General features: G+C 39.5%; 1 protein-coding gene across 2 annotated transcripts in view; it reads left to right on the top strand.

The window, feature by feature from the left end:
• The window catches only part of c19h8orf34 (chromosome 19 C8orf34 homolog), a 53,983-nt gene extending 38,560 nt beyond the window's left edge, over positions 1-15,423 (top strand). For both annotated transcript variants that reach the window (XM_061064548.1, XM_061064547.1), the window contains exons 11-15: positions 4,428-4,554; positions 8,689-9,179; positions 11,295-11,391; positions 13,986-14,024; positions 14,846-15,423. In XM_061064548.1, the coding sequence (XP_060920531.1) occupies positions 4,428-4,554; positions 8,689-9,179; positions 11,295-11,391; positions 13,986-14,024; positions 14,846-14,853 (762 nt within the window). In that variant the 3' untranslated portion in view covers positions 14,854-15,423. The remainder of the gene's footprint in view (positions 1-4,427; positions 4,555-8,688; positions 9,180-11,294; positions 11,392-13,985; positions 14,025-14,845) is intronic.
• Positions 15,424-16,438: the final 1,015 nt, after the last annotated feature.

Raw genomic sequence — 16,438 nt, 5'->3', positions numbered from 1 at the left:
CTGCATGAGTAATGCTTGGATAAAGGTCTAACTATGTTATTGACAATATCCTGTTTACATTTGGCAATGCTAACTGGTGAGCCTGTGAGCTCTGTATACAGTCCATAAAATTCATTAGGAGTTCCTTCTGTGAGCCAAAACAACAGGAACTCATTAAAAGTGAAATGTTACTACTCTCATATATCCCATCGACTCCCACAGCTAAGAGAGCTACCAAGGAAGTCGCTTCTACTGCAAGATCAGGTCTCTAGAAAAAGAATACTGTAGATCATGTTAAAGTGAATTTTAATGGGGTGCTGGTGGCGCAGTGGCGCAGTGGTTAGTGTGCGTACCCCATGTATGGAGGCTGAAGTCCTCCAAGTGGGCAGCCCAGGTTTGAATCCAGCTTGTGGCTCCTTTCCCACATGTCATTCCCCACTCTATCTCTCCCTGATTTCTGACCCTATCCACTGTCCCATCTCTCCATTAAAGGCACAAAAAGCCCAAAAATAAATCTTAAAAAAAAAAAATAATAATAATGATAATAATTTTAATGGATCAACCACTTTGAAGATTTGATTTAACAGAAAAGGTAGACAAAGAAATATCAAATCGTATCAAAAATTCTCCTTTGTGGGGTGCTGTGTTAAAATCAGACCTTTCCCGCATGTCATTGAAGGCATACCCCCCCCCCCCCCCCCCCCATGTCCCTCATATCCCTCACAACATCTTCAACATTCCCCAAAGCCTTTACGTATGAACTGATAAGACATGATTCCTCCTTGTATGTTTGAAGGCTTTGTAATCGGTTAAATGAAAAACATTTTTGTTTGATTAGAATAAAAATAACTCGGCGCTTCAACACACAATGTTCCCTCTCACACATGTGCAGATCAAACCCTCATGCAGAGGAGCTCACATCTGCCTGAATGTTCCATGTTTCACTCAGACATCCTACTCATCCTTCACCTTTCTTTAATGAAATTCATTCTTTCCTGCTGATATTTCACATTATAGATGCTTCAGCCACATAATGGAGTCAAGCAGGTAGTCATGCAGTATTCATCAAGGTGAAGATATGAAGATACTGTATATGTAGCAGTCTCGATCTGTTTTAATCACACTCATTCCTATTGGAAGTGCTTAAATTATTGATTTAAGAGTTGTACAACCAAAAGGCAGAGAGTTTAATCTAACAGAGATGAAGGTTCATTTTTAGATGGTCGCTGCAGACAATAAATCATCAAAACATTATGGTGTGTTTTAGTAAACAAAGTCCTGATTTCTAGACTTAAGGCCTTAAAAATTAAAGTAAAGTTGTTCACATCTGTGTCTGTCTATGTGTTGTACATATACACACAGTCCTGTGTGTGTGTAATGTGTTTTAGTCTACGTGCTTCTCTTCCTAACCACTATAAGAAAGTCAATCAATAGTACTTTGCAAAGCCTCAAACCTCCAACTCAGCCCAGCCATGTCTGAGGTCTGTGACTGCATGCTCACAACCCCAACAGCTCTTGTAGTACGGGGGGCAATGTTGGACCTATCCCCAGATTGTGGTGATTATTGCTGACCACACACGTATAGCTGCACACATGCAGGCTATAAAATATTGAACTCTAGACTTCCAATCTCTCCCTCCCTCCCTCTCCACTCTCTCTTTTCTTTCTGTCTTGTTTGCTCTCAACATGGAATCAATTTGGGCAAGAAGCAAGACCCTTGTTTGTTAGTCAGGCAAAAAGCATCACCAGAGGGTTTTTCCCTCTTCTCTTCTCTCATTTTGTTTTGTCATTCTGGGAGGGAGATTATACAACTTGGGTTCTACACCACTGACATTAATATACTCATAAGTCATTGTAAAATCATAGCAACTCTTTATTTATGAGATGAAAAGGCATTACCTCTCATCTCTTTGTCTGTGAAGATTAAAACAATGATCCAAGCATCCAAACAAAGGGAGAGCAGTTTTTATTCATGTCATATGTTGTTGCTGATAAGGACAATAGCTGTTGTAAACTATTGTGAATCCATTCTCATCACATCCTCCTGTCATGTCAGTGTGTAATAAATCTCATTATTGTTTATTTGTATGCATTGATTGATTTACTGCAGAGCCTTGCTGTTCTCCACATGATTTGTGTGTGCTATTTTGATACGCTGTTTATGTTGACGTCTGCCAGGTCACTTTCTAAATTTGTGTACCCTCACCAAACTTACTCACAACACTCATATTTGGATGCTAATGTCTGTTTATTTACTGATGCTATCGCGGGAGGTGAATTGCTTGCAGACTCAGAGTATCCGGTTTGTTTGTCTGACCATATGACTGCACAGCAGCAGCAGCTTTAGCCTCGGTCTCCATGATATATTGGCCCTGATTAAAGTTCAGTCTTTGCTGCAGTGGATAGAGGAGCTGAAGGTCAGCAGCAAAATAAATGTCAGGCAGTGAATCCTCATTTATCAACCGGTCTTATGATGCAAAACTGGGACATACCAATGAAGTTCTTGCCCACTTATTCAACAGTTTAAAAGAGGGGTGGGACTAATAATGGCATTACATTTTTGTCCTTAGTTGTGTTATCGATATTTATATTCAAACTAATTCTGGAGGTAATGTGAACAGAAGAGCTCAATTGGCCAAAGAAGACCTTGACAGCAGGATGATGTCAGACAGCAGCAGTGAAAAGAAGTGAATAGATGAAGCGTGATAACGGGTGAAACACCAAAATGCAGTTACATTAATCCTGCACTTAGAGTTTTCATAATGCGTTCTGATTATCTATACTATACGGTTATTCATTACATCATAGAGGAGGGGTTGGAATAGCAGGGTTACTCATACAATATGATATGAATGGCTATACATGGCTGAACATTAGATAATATCCTGATACAGCGAAACATCCTGATACGGTCACATTTGCTTTATTTAAGGAAAATCATTTAATAATACAACACAATATCTAATTAACCGAAGAATATAGATGGCTGTATAAAATGCCCTTTTAGGCGTATTATTAAGGGCTGTATCAGGATATTATCCAAACGGTCAGCTCTGTATTTCATATCGTATTGTTTTATATCAGGAGTAACCCTGCTATTCCAACCCCTACTTTTTAATGCAATGACTAAGAGCACAATAAAGATGGATAGTGTGCATTTTGATAACTTAAACCATGAATCTGTTGGTGGCCTCGCTGTAGGAGCTGAGAAGACCCAGAGAAAAAAAGACAGACAAGATGATGTCATGCTGTTGGATTTAGGGGGAGACACCAACAAAGAGCAAGCCCTAAAGTTGGGGAGAGGGTTCAGTTCTAATGTTCAGCCTGCCTCGCTGTTTTATGAGGACTATAATTAAGGACTGGCTTGTGGTGCTGAGGTTCTGCTGCCACAGAACGCCTCAGACAGGAGCAGTGATCAATGATATAGACCCGAGGAATCATGTTCCATCATTTATCAGAATACAGCAACTTAACTTGTTTTTCATCATACCTCTTTTGCAGAAACAGACTGTTAAGCCCACTTTGAATCTGGCAAAGCATAAAATAAGTACCCTGTTATATCCCAGGTTTATCTTTAAGTGCTGTTGGAGGACTACACTGGATGTATATCACCAGATCTCCCAGAGCTGTACTCTGTGTCAGCACTTTGTCAAGCGAACTCTGTCTCTCATTAAGTGCTTAGCGCATCGGGTGATGTAAGTGCTGGCATCAGAGGTATCATAACTTATCTAGTGTAAACCAAACGTACAGGGTGTGGAATTATGGCTGACAGGTTTTATTTCTCACCTGTGCTTGAATCTCATGTGAGCCTGGTCCATTGGCTTAACAGCTCCTCTGGCCACTTGTGTGCCATCAAAGGAATAAAGTGTAGGATTAGGCACTCCGCCATCACAGGACTTGGCAACCTGAGTCTGCCTAACAGGTCTCTGTCCAAATTATACAGTGAGCTGGAAAGAGGTAATGATGAAACGGGTCAAAATAGCCACTAAGTGATCCAATCTGTCTTTTTCAAGTATTTATTTTATTGTTATTCTTTGATAATACCAATGTCCCATACTCCTAGAAAACGATCCCAACTGGCAGATTTATTGTCCTACATTCTGGTTGATATTTGCTGCTGTCAGGCTATTTGCCAGCCGACTAATGTACGTACAAACTCCTATAGATTTACTGATAGTTACACAAAAATGCTCTGAACCACTACTGACAGTCTAGCGTTCAGCATTCACTTAACAGAGCTCACTGCACGCTCTCTGCTTTCATCTACACTTGCTGTGGTTTCTTGTGTTTTTCTAAAGCCCATAAAAATAATAATTGGCCCCTTTTTTTTTTTCCAGCAGATATGGCTCGGATATTTCCAGCAATGGCAGAAAATTATATAAAGAGTTAATTGAAGGGTTTGTCGTCTAATATGACTTTCTCTCTCCTCTGTTCTCCATGCTAACTAGCGTCAGGCTGTCTGGGAGGCTGATCTGAAGGCTGTGCGAGGTGGGAGCTCTGTTGGGCAGACGAGCCTGCTACTGGGCGACTCCCTCTTTTCTAAAGAGCTGGAGAACATGGGCAAACAGCTCGCTGGTAGGCTGTTTGTTTGGTTTGCATGAATATGTGTTGATCCATATGTGTTTCTGTTTTTATTAGTGGCTTTAAGGATGAAGAATACGGCTAAATCAGATACCATCTTTATTTGCAATAACACACTACATTACACATACACAATGTCAATCACACACACTGTTTCATCTACAGACTTGTCCTTTAGGAATGGTTTGACGCAGCACTTGTGAAGACTGGGAGGGGGAGAACTGGGTTAAAGAATTCCCTGTGTGTTTTTCCCCAAAGAACGTTCCTGCTTAATTAAAAACAGATCTGCCTCCTAAAATTTGTCTAAAAACTGAAAAAGAATTCAAATATTTCTAACATGCCAGTAATTCCTGTCAAATCCAGCTTTGACAGGTCCAATTAATAACTCAAGCTCTGCTGAGTCATTTGGACAAGATCAGACTTTGAATGATTTGGCTGACGAAATGGAATTTGTGTGGCCTTTTGGAAATGCTTGATACCTAATGTAGATCATGCTCGTCTTTGATATTAGTGACGCCGGGTGACTCAAAGACTGCTTTTGTTGTCATGAGGATCAAATGATATCCACTTGTATATCAGATGAAAGCCTGGAGTGGAGGCCAGAGGGCACATTGCCATTTACCATGTGTCACCCACTTGTTTGTGTATGCCTGTCCTCCCACTTTGTGTTTAAAGGCCTCATGCACTCCCTCACATACCAGACTTATTTGAAGCATATTAATCCTACTCATTGAACTTCTCACTGTGTTCCCAGCTTCTCTCATCTTTTCTGCTCATCTGCCGATGCTTCAGAGGCACCATAAGAGGACAATTTGTGTTAACAGCACACGCAAGTGTAGCCCCAGAGGTCCTCAGATGGCATTAATCTCTAGTCGTTTTACGCTGAGTTACTGAATATTAAGACCAAGGGCTCCCACCAGGCAATTCAGTGAAGCTGTACAACGAGCTAATTTGACTCTTTCAAGTCTTTATTAGCCGCTAATACTTTCCATGTTAGGTGCAAAAGTCGAGCTTTAGATATTATATTGTTACTCCAATCATGTGGTGTGGAAATCACCCTTTGTAAGTTTCTGAGATAAAATAGATCTTAGTTTCTTTTCAAATCAATATTTGCTCATTATTTTTATTAAGAAAAAAACAGTTGCATTTAAAAGCGTTTCTGTTGTAAGATTTTCTACACTGTTGCAATATTAGTAATGGGGAATTTGAACCCCATTTTTCCATTTATTCCAACATGCCAAACTGCTCAATGCATTAGTGGTAAATTAAGGCTTTTGCTTAAATAAATAAACGTGTAGAGTTTCCAGAGTTTCCCCGATTTAGAGACTGAAGGTCTAAGCACACACAGCGGATCGTACCAAGACTTGACGGAATTAATTGTTCAACCCAAGGACAATCTTTAATTTAGTCAGGCAGGCAGTATATTTGATTGCTGTGAGCCTGAGAATCAAACACAGACAAGTGATATGTCATTAGCAGCGCTTTGTTTATTTTTAGAGGAGGGGCATGATAACGCTTGCATGTGCTCTGAATGCCTGCATAGCGTGCTGTGGTTTTGTACTCTCTGAACACGTGCAACCTCTGCTTGATCAAAGACTAATAGATGAGATCTGTTTCTATTTCTTCTTGTCTCCTTTCCTCCGTCTTATTTTCTCCAAGTCTTTCTTTTTTCCACATCGTATTACTTAAAGGTTGGATGAAACCTTATCAAAGGTTCATAGCATATGGATTTTGATGCTACCTCTTTGAACTCAAGGAGCTGTCTTTTTACATCAGTGTCTGTGAGATTGGCTTAACGTTTTTCTTTTCCTTATAAGAGAGAATTTAAGAAGTTAAGCTGTATGTGACAGGCTGCTCATAAATGGCAGGAAGAGGGAGGGTCGTGACTCGTTTACAGTAAAATCATGACTAGAGCACCATCTACGTAAAAGGAGAAAGACTTTCACAACAAACACATGTGGTGTTTATCATCTTACCGGTAAATAATTTGAGATGGAAATATCAACTGTATGGGAACAGATTGCTAACGAACATATCCTGTTTATGTTGTGATGATAACATCGGTAGTGGCGTGGGTGGTTAAGGGCTTTAAATGGAAAATCATCATATTTGGAAGTTCAGTTTCGTCAATTTATTCTGTTTATTTATTGCACCCCCCCCCAGCAGGTATGATGGTCACCATCTACTGTAGCTGTTCGTGCTACAGTTCATCAGTTCATGCTGTTCATTTTGTACCCCGAGATGGTTCATCTCAAGGGGCTATCCATCAAATAAACAGAATTTTTCACAACTGCAGTATATCAACCTCAGTGTTTCCCCTAGGTTTACAGTGTTGGGGGTGTGGGGGGGACACACGCCGACACAAACACTTGAAGGAATCTTGGTGTTCATGTGTTACTTTTAATGACAGCTGTCCTTTTCTATTGGAAAGGTATCCTTAAATGACTTCTTTCCCTGATTACGGACTCTATCCACTATCCTATCTCTACAGTAAAGGCACAAAAAGCCCAAAAACAAATCTTAAAAAAATAAAAATTACTTGACCTTCAAGGGGGGCGTTTGGGGGGGGGCAATATAATGGTAGGGGAAACACTGAACCTAATAGCTCCTCGTCCTTATGCTCCTTCTTATGCAAATGTATGAACTCTTTGCCTTTAATATGATCAAAGCTGATGAGTTATTAAAAAAACACTCCCTACTGAGTGAGTACCAATAAAGAAATGAGCTATAGAAACACCAAATTGTTTTGCACCAGGTTGATAACATATTTATTTCTGCTGTAAAACTGGGCATTTAAATATGACTTGTCTTTTTGGAGCCAGCCCTTAAGTGGACACTTGATGATCAGCAGTCTTTTGCACTTGGCTTTACTCAGGTTGCAGCCTAAGTGTGACATACTACAGTCCTCCCATGGACACAAGCTGATGTCATGATATGCCCTGAACACCCCACAAAGTTAATTATCCTTCAACTTTCATTTAAAAGGCCAAGCTGTATTTAAAGTTTTTCCTTCATATGATTTAAAGAGGTAGCATGTGTTGAAGGTGAAAGGGTTAAAGCAACACAGACACAATGTCATGCTGTACACAAGCAGGTCGTCGAGCACTAACAGTACGAGCTCTGCATTGTTTCTCGTTATAAAGTTTCACCTCCATGCACTCAGAGCTGATTAAGCACAGAAACAGCAATATAATTACGCATGTCAGAAAAATGAAATGTATTGGAACCCTGCTGGATTGTATACAAAACAGTCTGGAGTAGATTTTATACCAGCTGTCCTAAAGTTGAGTTTAGGGTAGTACGGCAGACGTTTAGTACTTGAAATACTTCAAGGATATTTGTCAATGAATAGGTGCATGTGCTTCACATTTCTAAGTGGAAAATTTTTTGTTTGTGTATGAAGAGAGCTGAGCTCAAAAACAAGTTAAGGAAAGTGTTGTGAAATACTTTTCATGCTTCTTGTTATTTATGTAACGTCACACGTATACAGTTTTCCAAAAATATCCCCTTCAAATGATAACTCCCAGACTCGTTTGTTGAATCTTCATTGCCAGGATCTCAAATAAAAGCACAAGACATGGAAAAAGTCACCCAGATGTTGAATGCAGACGTTAGCACTTTTTTCACAAATCTAAATGTTTTTGAGACTACCAAACAAAAGTGTGTTTGTCAGGAAGAGGCTTTTTAAAAAAAAAAAAAAATTAACCACTCTCTGTTGTATGTCAACTTGGAACCTTTTCTAAAACAGGAAGCTGGATTCCCCACAACTCACAGGGTCTATAAATATTGTCATCATTGCCCAGAAGAAGGATTAAATCAAGCTGTCTCTCCCACTTTAATGCTCGGTAAAGTTTGTGAATCATCAGTCTTGTAAGACGTATGCTAACCTCATAGCAGAGCCTCTGAATATGTAATAAAGAATCAATCTGACTCTTACTTGGAAGCTTTCTCATCTACCAGAGTCAACCAAAGTCATTCTTTTGTTGCAGTCATTAAAGATATAAAAAGAGCTTGAACAATCCCATTTAAATGTGCCGCTTCAAATGAAGAAAACTTCATCCGATTAACTAGATTTTGTGCTTCTGAAGTCTTGACTTTTGTCATTTTTCCTCTTTTCTTTCCCTCCAGAGGTTGAAAAGGACTTGGCCAAGCTGGCAGAAGTTGGGAAGATGACCACTCGGAGCACCAATAATTCGCACAGCAGCCTGCTCCACTCACCGCTACGCCACAGAACACTACCCGACACACTTCCTCTCCCCAGCCTGCTGTCTAGACCTCAGTCTCCTGCCGGGAGCCTCTCAGGCAAACCCTTCGGTGTGGGCCTCCCTTTGCTCAGCCCCAAGTCAACCTCCCTGGTCATGGGTCGGTCTCAATCTCCCAGCAACCCCAGTAGCCGGACTCAAACCCCCAGAACGCCCAGCAGGCCACTGACTCCAAATAGTTTACTGACACGCTCCACCTTTAACCCTGGATCTCATAAAGAGGTGACCTTCAGGAGGTCCCGGAGCCGCCCGGTGACACCCACATGTCAGCCCGTGCTTCCCCGCCCGCTGCTCACCCCTCCTGGACTGAGCACTACTGACACCCTTGGTGCTAGCCTACGGGCCTATTTGTCTGAGGTGAGATCCAAAACTGAGAGGTTTGGCTCTGTTGGTGACAAGCAACGATGACGAGCAATGACACCAAAAGAAAAAGATCTAAAATTTTTATTTCAAATGAAAGGAAAAAGGTTGGGGAGAGTGTCAGATGATTATCTTTCACCGTAAAACACATCACCAGGATTTCCCTGACATCACCCTCTGTGAGCAGAACAGATGCTGTGATGTTATTGTACTGTTGTAGTCCAGGTTTGCAAATGTTTTACCGTAGGGAGTCAGACAAAAATTTGATTTAGCCAAAATTCTTAGGTATTGCAACATATTTGATATTATGTACCTAGAGCTAAGTAGGAAAAAAAAACAGTAGTGTTCAACAAATGATTAGCTAGTGCTACTGGCTAGCTTACATTAGCAACTGCTATGAATTTATGGCTTTGATACATTGTGTAGCTTTCTTAATAATTTTAATTTAATAGTTGGTTTAATGAAATACACATTGTATTGTTCTTCATTTACCTTCCAGCCAGAAAGAACATCTCGTTACATGCTTGTGTTTTACTTTAAGTAGCAAGGAATTCCTTATAGTCATGCTATGACTTCAAGCTATTAGATGTTTCTGATACAAGATTCATCCGGTAATGAAACAGATCAAGTGAAGAGCACAGTTTTAAACACACAGAGTGAAATTGTCATAAGCTTTGGGTCTACAAAATCTCGGGACCACAAAATCACTCCAACTTTATTGGAATGTTTCACTTTGGTGAGCGTGAACTTGTGAGTGTTAAAGAGGCTCAATGCCCAAGTAAAAGTTGGCTGTAGAACACATGAGACCCTTTACACAGAAACATTATGACACCAGAACACACAATATCACACATGTACACACCAGAACACTAACTCACATAGGCTTCATGTGGGGTTTAGTGGAGAGTCATGGAGGTCTGTACAGTAGTGTCTTTTCATTGTGGAAAAAGAAGTCTGGCATAAAAGGCGTACGTTCAATGGGATTTCTTTCTTGTAGTCCTTTCATGATTTACTTAACAGGGACGCTGTTAAATATGAGAAGGCCTTATTAACAGTAGGCAGGATTTTTGGAGCCCCTCTCTATACTCTTTGACAATTATTTTAGTTGACACCTAGTGAGATTATCCAAGATACCAGTGCACCCAGTCTGCTTTTATTGGTACCAGCTGGTCAAATAGAGAAGGGCTAAAAGGAGACCTGTACAGAGAGCACATTAAAAAATACTTAGAAGAACTTTTTATTTTTTTAAAGAAACAGGACTTTTATTAAACATGTACCATGTCATAGGCTTCAGTTTCAGTTTATGGGTTTAAGTGTGATATTTGAACAAAGCTCATTTTGCAGAGGGCCACTTTTTATTCTATAAAAGACTTAAACAGGATGAAGAAAACATTTTGATTAGGTATGCTTCGATGTATCTGTTGAACATCAGTGTCAAGCATCTGGCAATTGTCAAATGATGTGGCGTAGTTGATGTGTTTCTGTTGTTACGCATCAATTTAATTGCTGGAAGATAGTATACCTAACTGATTCAGAGCAGAGGTTTTATTTTACCTGGGGAAAGAAATCACCTGTAAGACAAACTCTGATTACTTTTCATGGTCAAACAGAAAAGAACAAGTTAGAAATGTGGGAGTGAAACAGCATATCTGGAAAAGATCAGCACTGTATAGTTTTTAAGACATGTTCCAGTGACATTTCAAGGGGAGGAACTACTATCAAGAGTTGAAACACATTTAATCACAATGCTTATTTGAGAACCAAGACATGATGCATAGAGGTAATGAAGATAACGGCAGAATTGACTAAATTGTTTTTTTATCCGCATCAGGCCTGATTTTCACAATATCTTCATTTGAAATCTTTTCAGAGCCGATGTTTGAAGTGTCAAACTACTAAATGACACCTTGTAGCTGGGTTGAGTGCATAGTTCTGTATATGTTTTCCTTAGATCTGCAGTCTTTTTAAAGGGACAGTATGTTTTAATTGACAGGCTTTCTAACAAACTGATTGAAGTCTATCCTATCCCATCATACATATTTTCTTACTTCAGAGTATGAGTTACAGTCTGCTAACAGTCCTGCTCTGTTATGTTGTTTTTTTCTACACCAGGATGAGTTTTACCAGCAGTTACAGGCCATCAGACAGCCTTGGCATATTCCCAGTGACACAGACAGTGACATCCTGGAGCCTCCTGAACAGGATAAGAGTGAGTGATCTACCTTAGTCGTCCTCCCACGTGTGTCTGATTGTTTTTAAATTGTACATTTACTACTCAGCACCTTTGCAAGTCATTTCTAGAAGCTTCTCAGTGTAATTTAATTTACTTATTTGACAGAGTCCAATGTTTTCCTCCCCTCAGTTTACAAAAATGAGTCACCACAGCATTTAATAGCTTAATAGCTATAGATCTATAAAAAGTGACGATTAATGTGCAAGAATTTCTTGTAAACTTTTAGGATGAAGCACAGAGCCTGACAGAGATTTCCACATCTCACAGTTGGGTGAAATTCTGGGGGGTTTCATTGGTGGGGGGGCGGGGGTGTACAGTTTTCTTTCCTGGCATCATGAATATATATTTCTGTCAAGAATCCAGTCAATTGATATGAATATTTCATGCTCATATGCCATAAACCTGATAATAGTGATGTGGCTGAGATACAATACAGACTATGACTTTGGCTGTGAATATGACAGAATTCCATCAGACTTTAATGTTTGGCTTCATAAATCAAATGAGCATGTATAAATATGGACTATTTCAAGCTCTCTAAACGTTGGTTAACATATGGTGAAACTTGTGAGAATTTATTTTAACAAAAATAAAATGTAATGTATTAATATTAGTCTGCAAACAGTAAACATTTTTTTTTTTTACTTTTTAAGAGCCCTACTGCTGTTATTCAAGAGGATGAACAAATCAAAATCATTATTTTTTTCCCCCCGTGAAGGCAAAATCAGGCTCCGAGAATCCAATGGCATGATTGAATAATTTGATTACCTAGAGATAGGGTCTTCAAAATGTTGATATTTTTCCATTTTAAATGTCTAACTGGCATGACTAATATTGTTCCCATCCCTACTAGAGCAAGAAGCTCTGAAGTTAATTTGTAAATCCAAAAATGATGCATGCTAAGAATTCAGAAATGTTCACAAATTAACTTGCCATGTTTTCTCAGTAAACAAAGCATCAGGACCAGCTACTCAAACGGAAAATCAAGTGCATGTGGGACCTTAAAAGACGGATTTTATTGACGTTATGACAAAAGAATTCCAGTTAACACAAGTGAAAGATGGAAAATGTTTGTCACATGGAAATATAACTCTTCTGACAAGTTCCTCTAGAGGATCGTTGTTTTGCCAAATGTGTATCTTTCAAAATAAATGGATACAATTTCCTAATAGCCCCTGGGGGGCTGCTCTAAACCTTGGCAGTGGTAATAGCATGTTGAGAGAAGATAAAAGCCACACATTGAATTGGAGGTGGCTCAGATACAGGGAGAGAAAAAAATGACAGAGAAAAAAGAAACCTAAGAGCCACAAGACGTGACAAAGCACTTTCTGGCGTGAGAGAGGGCTCACAGGACTGTGAGCTGAAATCTGGTTTATATGTCTTTGAGCATGTGGGAGTGTGTGTATTAAATGTGCGAGTGATTGTATTAGTCAGGATAAAACATTGAATATTGTTTTCAGAGAGCGCCCCCCCCCCCCCCCCCCCCTCACACATCCAACTTCTTTTTGACCTATAAAATATTATGATTGAATAACATATTGGAAGCCGGTCTTTTCTAAAAAAAAAACTGTCATACACAAACAGATGAATAGAGTAACAACCAGAGAAATCGTCCACAGTCTACTTCCTTAGAGGGTTTCCAATTACTTCAGGCAAGAAGAAAAGCAACAACCTGAAACATTTACATTTATTTTACAGCTATTTAAACTTGTAAAGAACAGGAATGTCAACATGTTTGCGCATAAAATGTTTTTCTTTGGGTGTCTGGTCTGTACAGGTACCGGTATTTGCATGTGTGTCTATGGGTATGAATGAATACGGGTCCCACTTTAATAGGGCAGTCACACCCTCCTCCCAGTATCACAGCAGATGTGTCTGAGTGGGCGCCAAGTGTATGGTGAGAGCTGAATAATGGGAGAAAAATACATAGCTATTTCCTGTTATTCGGTAAACTTCCACAACGCGACAACCGCACTCACCACAATGGAGATGAAAGATGTCTGTCCTTTTTCTCACTCCTAACCCCTTTTGTTCCTAACGGCTTTAGCTCTCCCTCTCAGCACCACTAGTGAATTCAACATAGCCTTGTGGGATACATTAGCATACTGCAGTATACACGTTTCAGGATGGCTTATACAGTAGGTTTTTATATTGTTTTGCTTTTAAAGAGATTTTTCTTATTAATATACTAGTGTAAAATAGTCATTGCAGATATATACTCCAAGACCAATACACTACACCTCCCTTTGATCTGTTTAAAGCTAAAGCTAGTTTGCCTAGCTTAGCATTAAGACTGGAAGCTGAAAAACGGCTGGCTCTGCTCTTTCCAAAGTTGACGAAATCTGCCTAGAAGAAGCGCTAAAGCTCAATTTTTATCTCATTATGTATTGTTTTTGAATTCTTAACAAATAATGAAGCATCAAAAAGAGCTGTAGGCCTTTGATTTATTTTTAATAAACATATATATTAGAGCTGTGTCACGTTGTTCAGTTTGTAAAACTGTAGATATATTTTTCACAGAGGAAATGATGCTACCCTACATGATACATTTTGTCTTACTTTATTCACAGGTGGTGCTCGAGATGCCAATAAAAGATCTGTGTTTTCAGGTAAGAATCTGAAGTCATAAAGGGTTAACGGACTAAACCCCGTACAGACAGACTCACCTTGGAATATGATGTATCATTTTGGTCACCAGACACCACATTTAACATTGTAAGCAACTGCCTTAAGTTTAGAGAGCCACAATGTCTGTCAATGACCTCAATCGTAGAGCCACAACACGTTATCCAAATAATTATCATTGGGTGACTTACTGTAGCAGCCTCCACCTTCATTTATGGTCCATTCAATTACGCGCACAGGCTAAATGGAGGGCACAGCAGCTCTGAAGTGTGATTGGTTGAGGCCGGCCATGTGTGGAGACAGGGACGCTGTTGCCCTGTTCCATTAAGTCACTTTGGGTTCTGAGTTTACACGCAGCAGACAGAATCCACTCTGAGCATCAACATTAAGGAGAAGGAGAAAGTCTGTCTGGTTTGAGGTCGTCTGCGGCTCTCCTTCTTGTGGCTCTGGAGGTGCCCACAGTTCCCAGCGTCAGCGTGCCCGTCTGGAGGGAGATCTGACAGCAGTGGCTGCTGCTACTTGGCTATCAGAGTGGCCAGACTATCGCCACGGCAACCAAACTCAAAGCTCGTTGTTTAAACCACCCCAATCACTGGTCTCCTAGAAGTAATTGTGAAATATGGTGGTTGGAACCATAACTAGGCAGCACCAGGCCTCATTTTCCACCTCATGTTTTTGCATGACATGTTCGAATATTAAATGGCTGCTTCAAGGGTTATTGCCCAGTTATTTTTCTTATAAGCGGTTAAATGTGTCTGATTTTGGTTTCTAGGAGACTGATGTTTTGTCGTCTCATTTCTCATAGGTCTATAGTGATGAAGACCAGAGACATCGATCCAATCAAACTATTATGCAAACCACTGGACATTTTTGGATATATGTGTACAGAGACAATTATTTTTATACTTCATATGAATGAAAAGAAAAAGATTGTATACTTTTTCACAGATGTTTCATAAGACATTCTACTGTAACTCTATCACAAAGTATAAAACATTAATACTTCAGAGTATGAAATATAACATTTATTTTTGTTTGCTCTATAGCATGCTATTGTACTTCCATGTGGAGTCAACAAACAGATGCATTTTGTTGTTGACAGACTCTTTTCAAGGTCTAGTGCATATTCACATTAAGAGAGCATTTATTGATATGCACCAGTAAAAATGTGTTTTTAAAATAGCAAATAAGCAAGTTGTGCAGGGGAAACAAGGAATGTGTTCAATCAATTAAAAATAAGTTAATGCCAATGTCCTGATTAATTTTTTGTCACTAATGTTTCTTGACTAATATGCTTCCTTTTTTGTGTTCCTCAAGAATGTTTAATTGCAAACATAACACTCCTAAGTACTTATTTAAATGACTGAACACAATAACCATGAATCCAGTCTCCTCAATGCATTTAACTTTGCGTGACACGTGCTGTTGACTACATTGCTCCTGTGCTTGACTGAGCATACGTTGGCTAAACTGTGGTTGTCTGAGTGTTACACAGGCAATGTCAGCTCTACAGACACACACACACACCATGGACACACCCGGCAGCCTGACGCTGTCTGACGATCCCTTCATCGGAACCTTGCTGAGTTTTGTGGTATGGTATCCACCAACCCTTCAGTCTGTCTCACTGGATGTGGTCAACTACTACTCAACCCTTCATTTCTTTTATGGTAATTCCTTTAAAAGGATGTGTGAAAACACTAATCATTTAAAACCCCATCCTGTAAAACATGCTTAGTGGGTTAATGTCTCGCTTATTTCTGCACGTCATGTGCTCATTGCAAAGGGATGTGGTTTTAAAAGATATGTGGAAGAATTGAGGAGTCACAGCGGTGCCTTGATTTTATCTTGATAGCACTATGAACAATATTTTCCTGTCAGAAGGCGGAAATTACAATTTTCATATTTCACTTTCCGTTTTCGCTTTGTCGTCGAGGACTGATTTGCCATCTGTTCTTGTTCTACATCATTTGCAATCTAACTCAGTTTATACTCTCAATATTTTCTCTGAGTTCATGTGTCTCCTGCACGCTTTCATATCTTATGTCAGCAAAATATCAAGGCCAGAGGAGCTATGGGATATAAGAGGCCGTTTGTGAGATGAAGACTTGAATTACTGCCACAGATGTCACACAAAGACAGTGATCTGTTGCCTTCCCTCCCTCTGTGTATCTGTGAATGTCTCAGTATGTCACAGCTCATTAAGATAGAATGCACGGGCAAATACTGATACCTCTTCTTGACTGTTACTTTATCAAATGTTGAGAATAATTGAATAAGCATATATATTTGACAAGAGAGATTTGTCATTTAATTAAAAAAATGGAAATCAGAAAGTTACTTCAAAATCTCTGGAGTATGAAACCTCTTACATCTTCTTAAAGAATGTATACTGTGA

This window comes from Labrus mixtus, chromosome 19 (genome assembly GCF_963584025.1).
Source record: "Labrus mixtus chromosome 19, fLabMix1.1, whole genome shotgun sequence".
NCBI lineage: Eukaryota > Metazoa > Chordata > Actinopteri > Labriformes > Labridae > Labrus > Labrus mixtus.
Note: the sequence above shows the minus strand (reverse complement) of the source record. Positions and strands in the feature narration are given on the sequence as shown.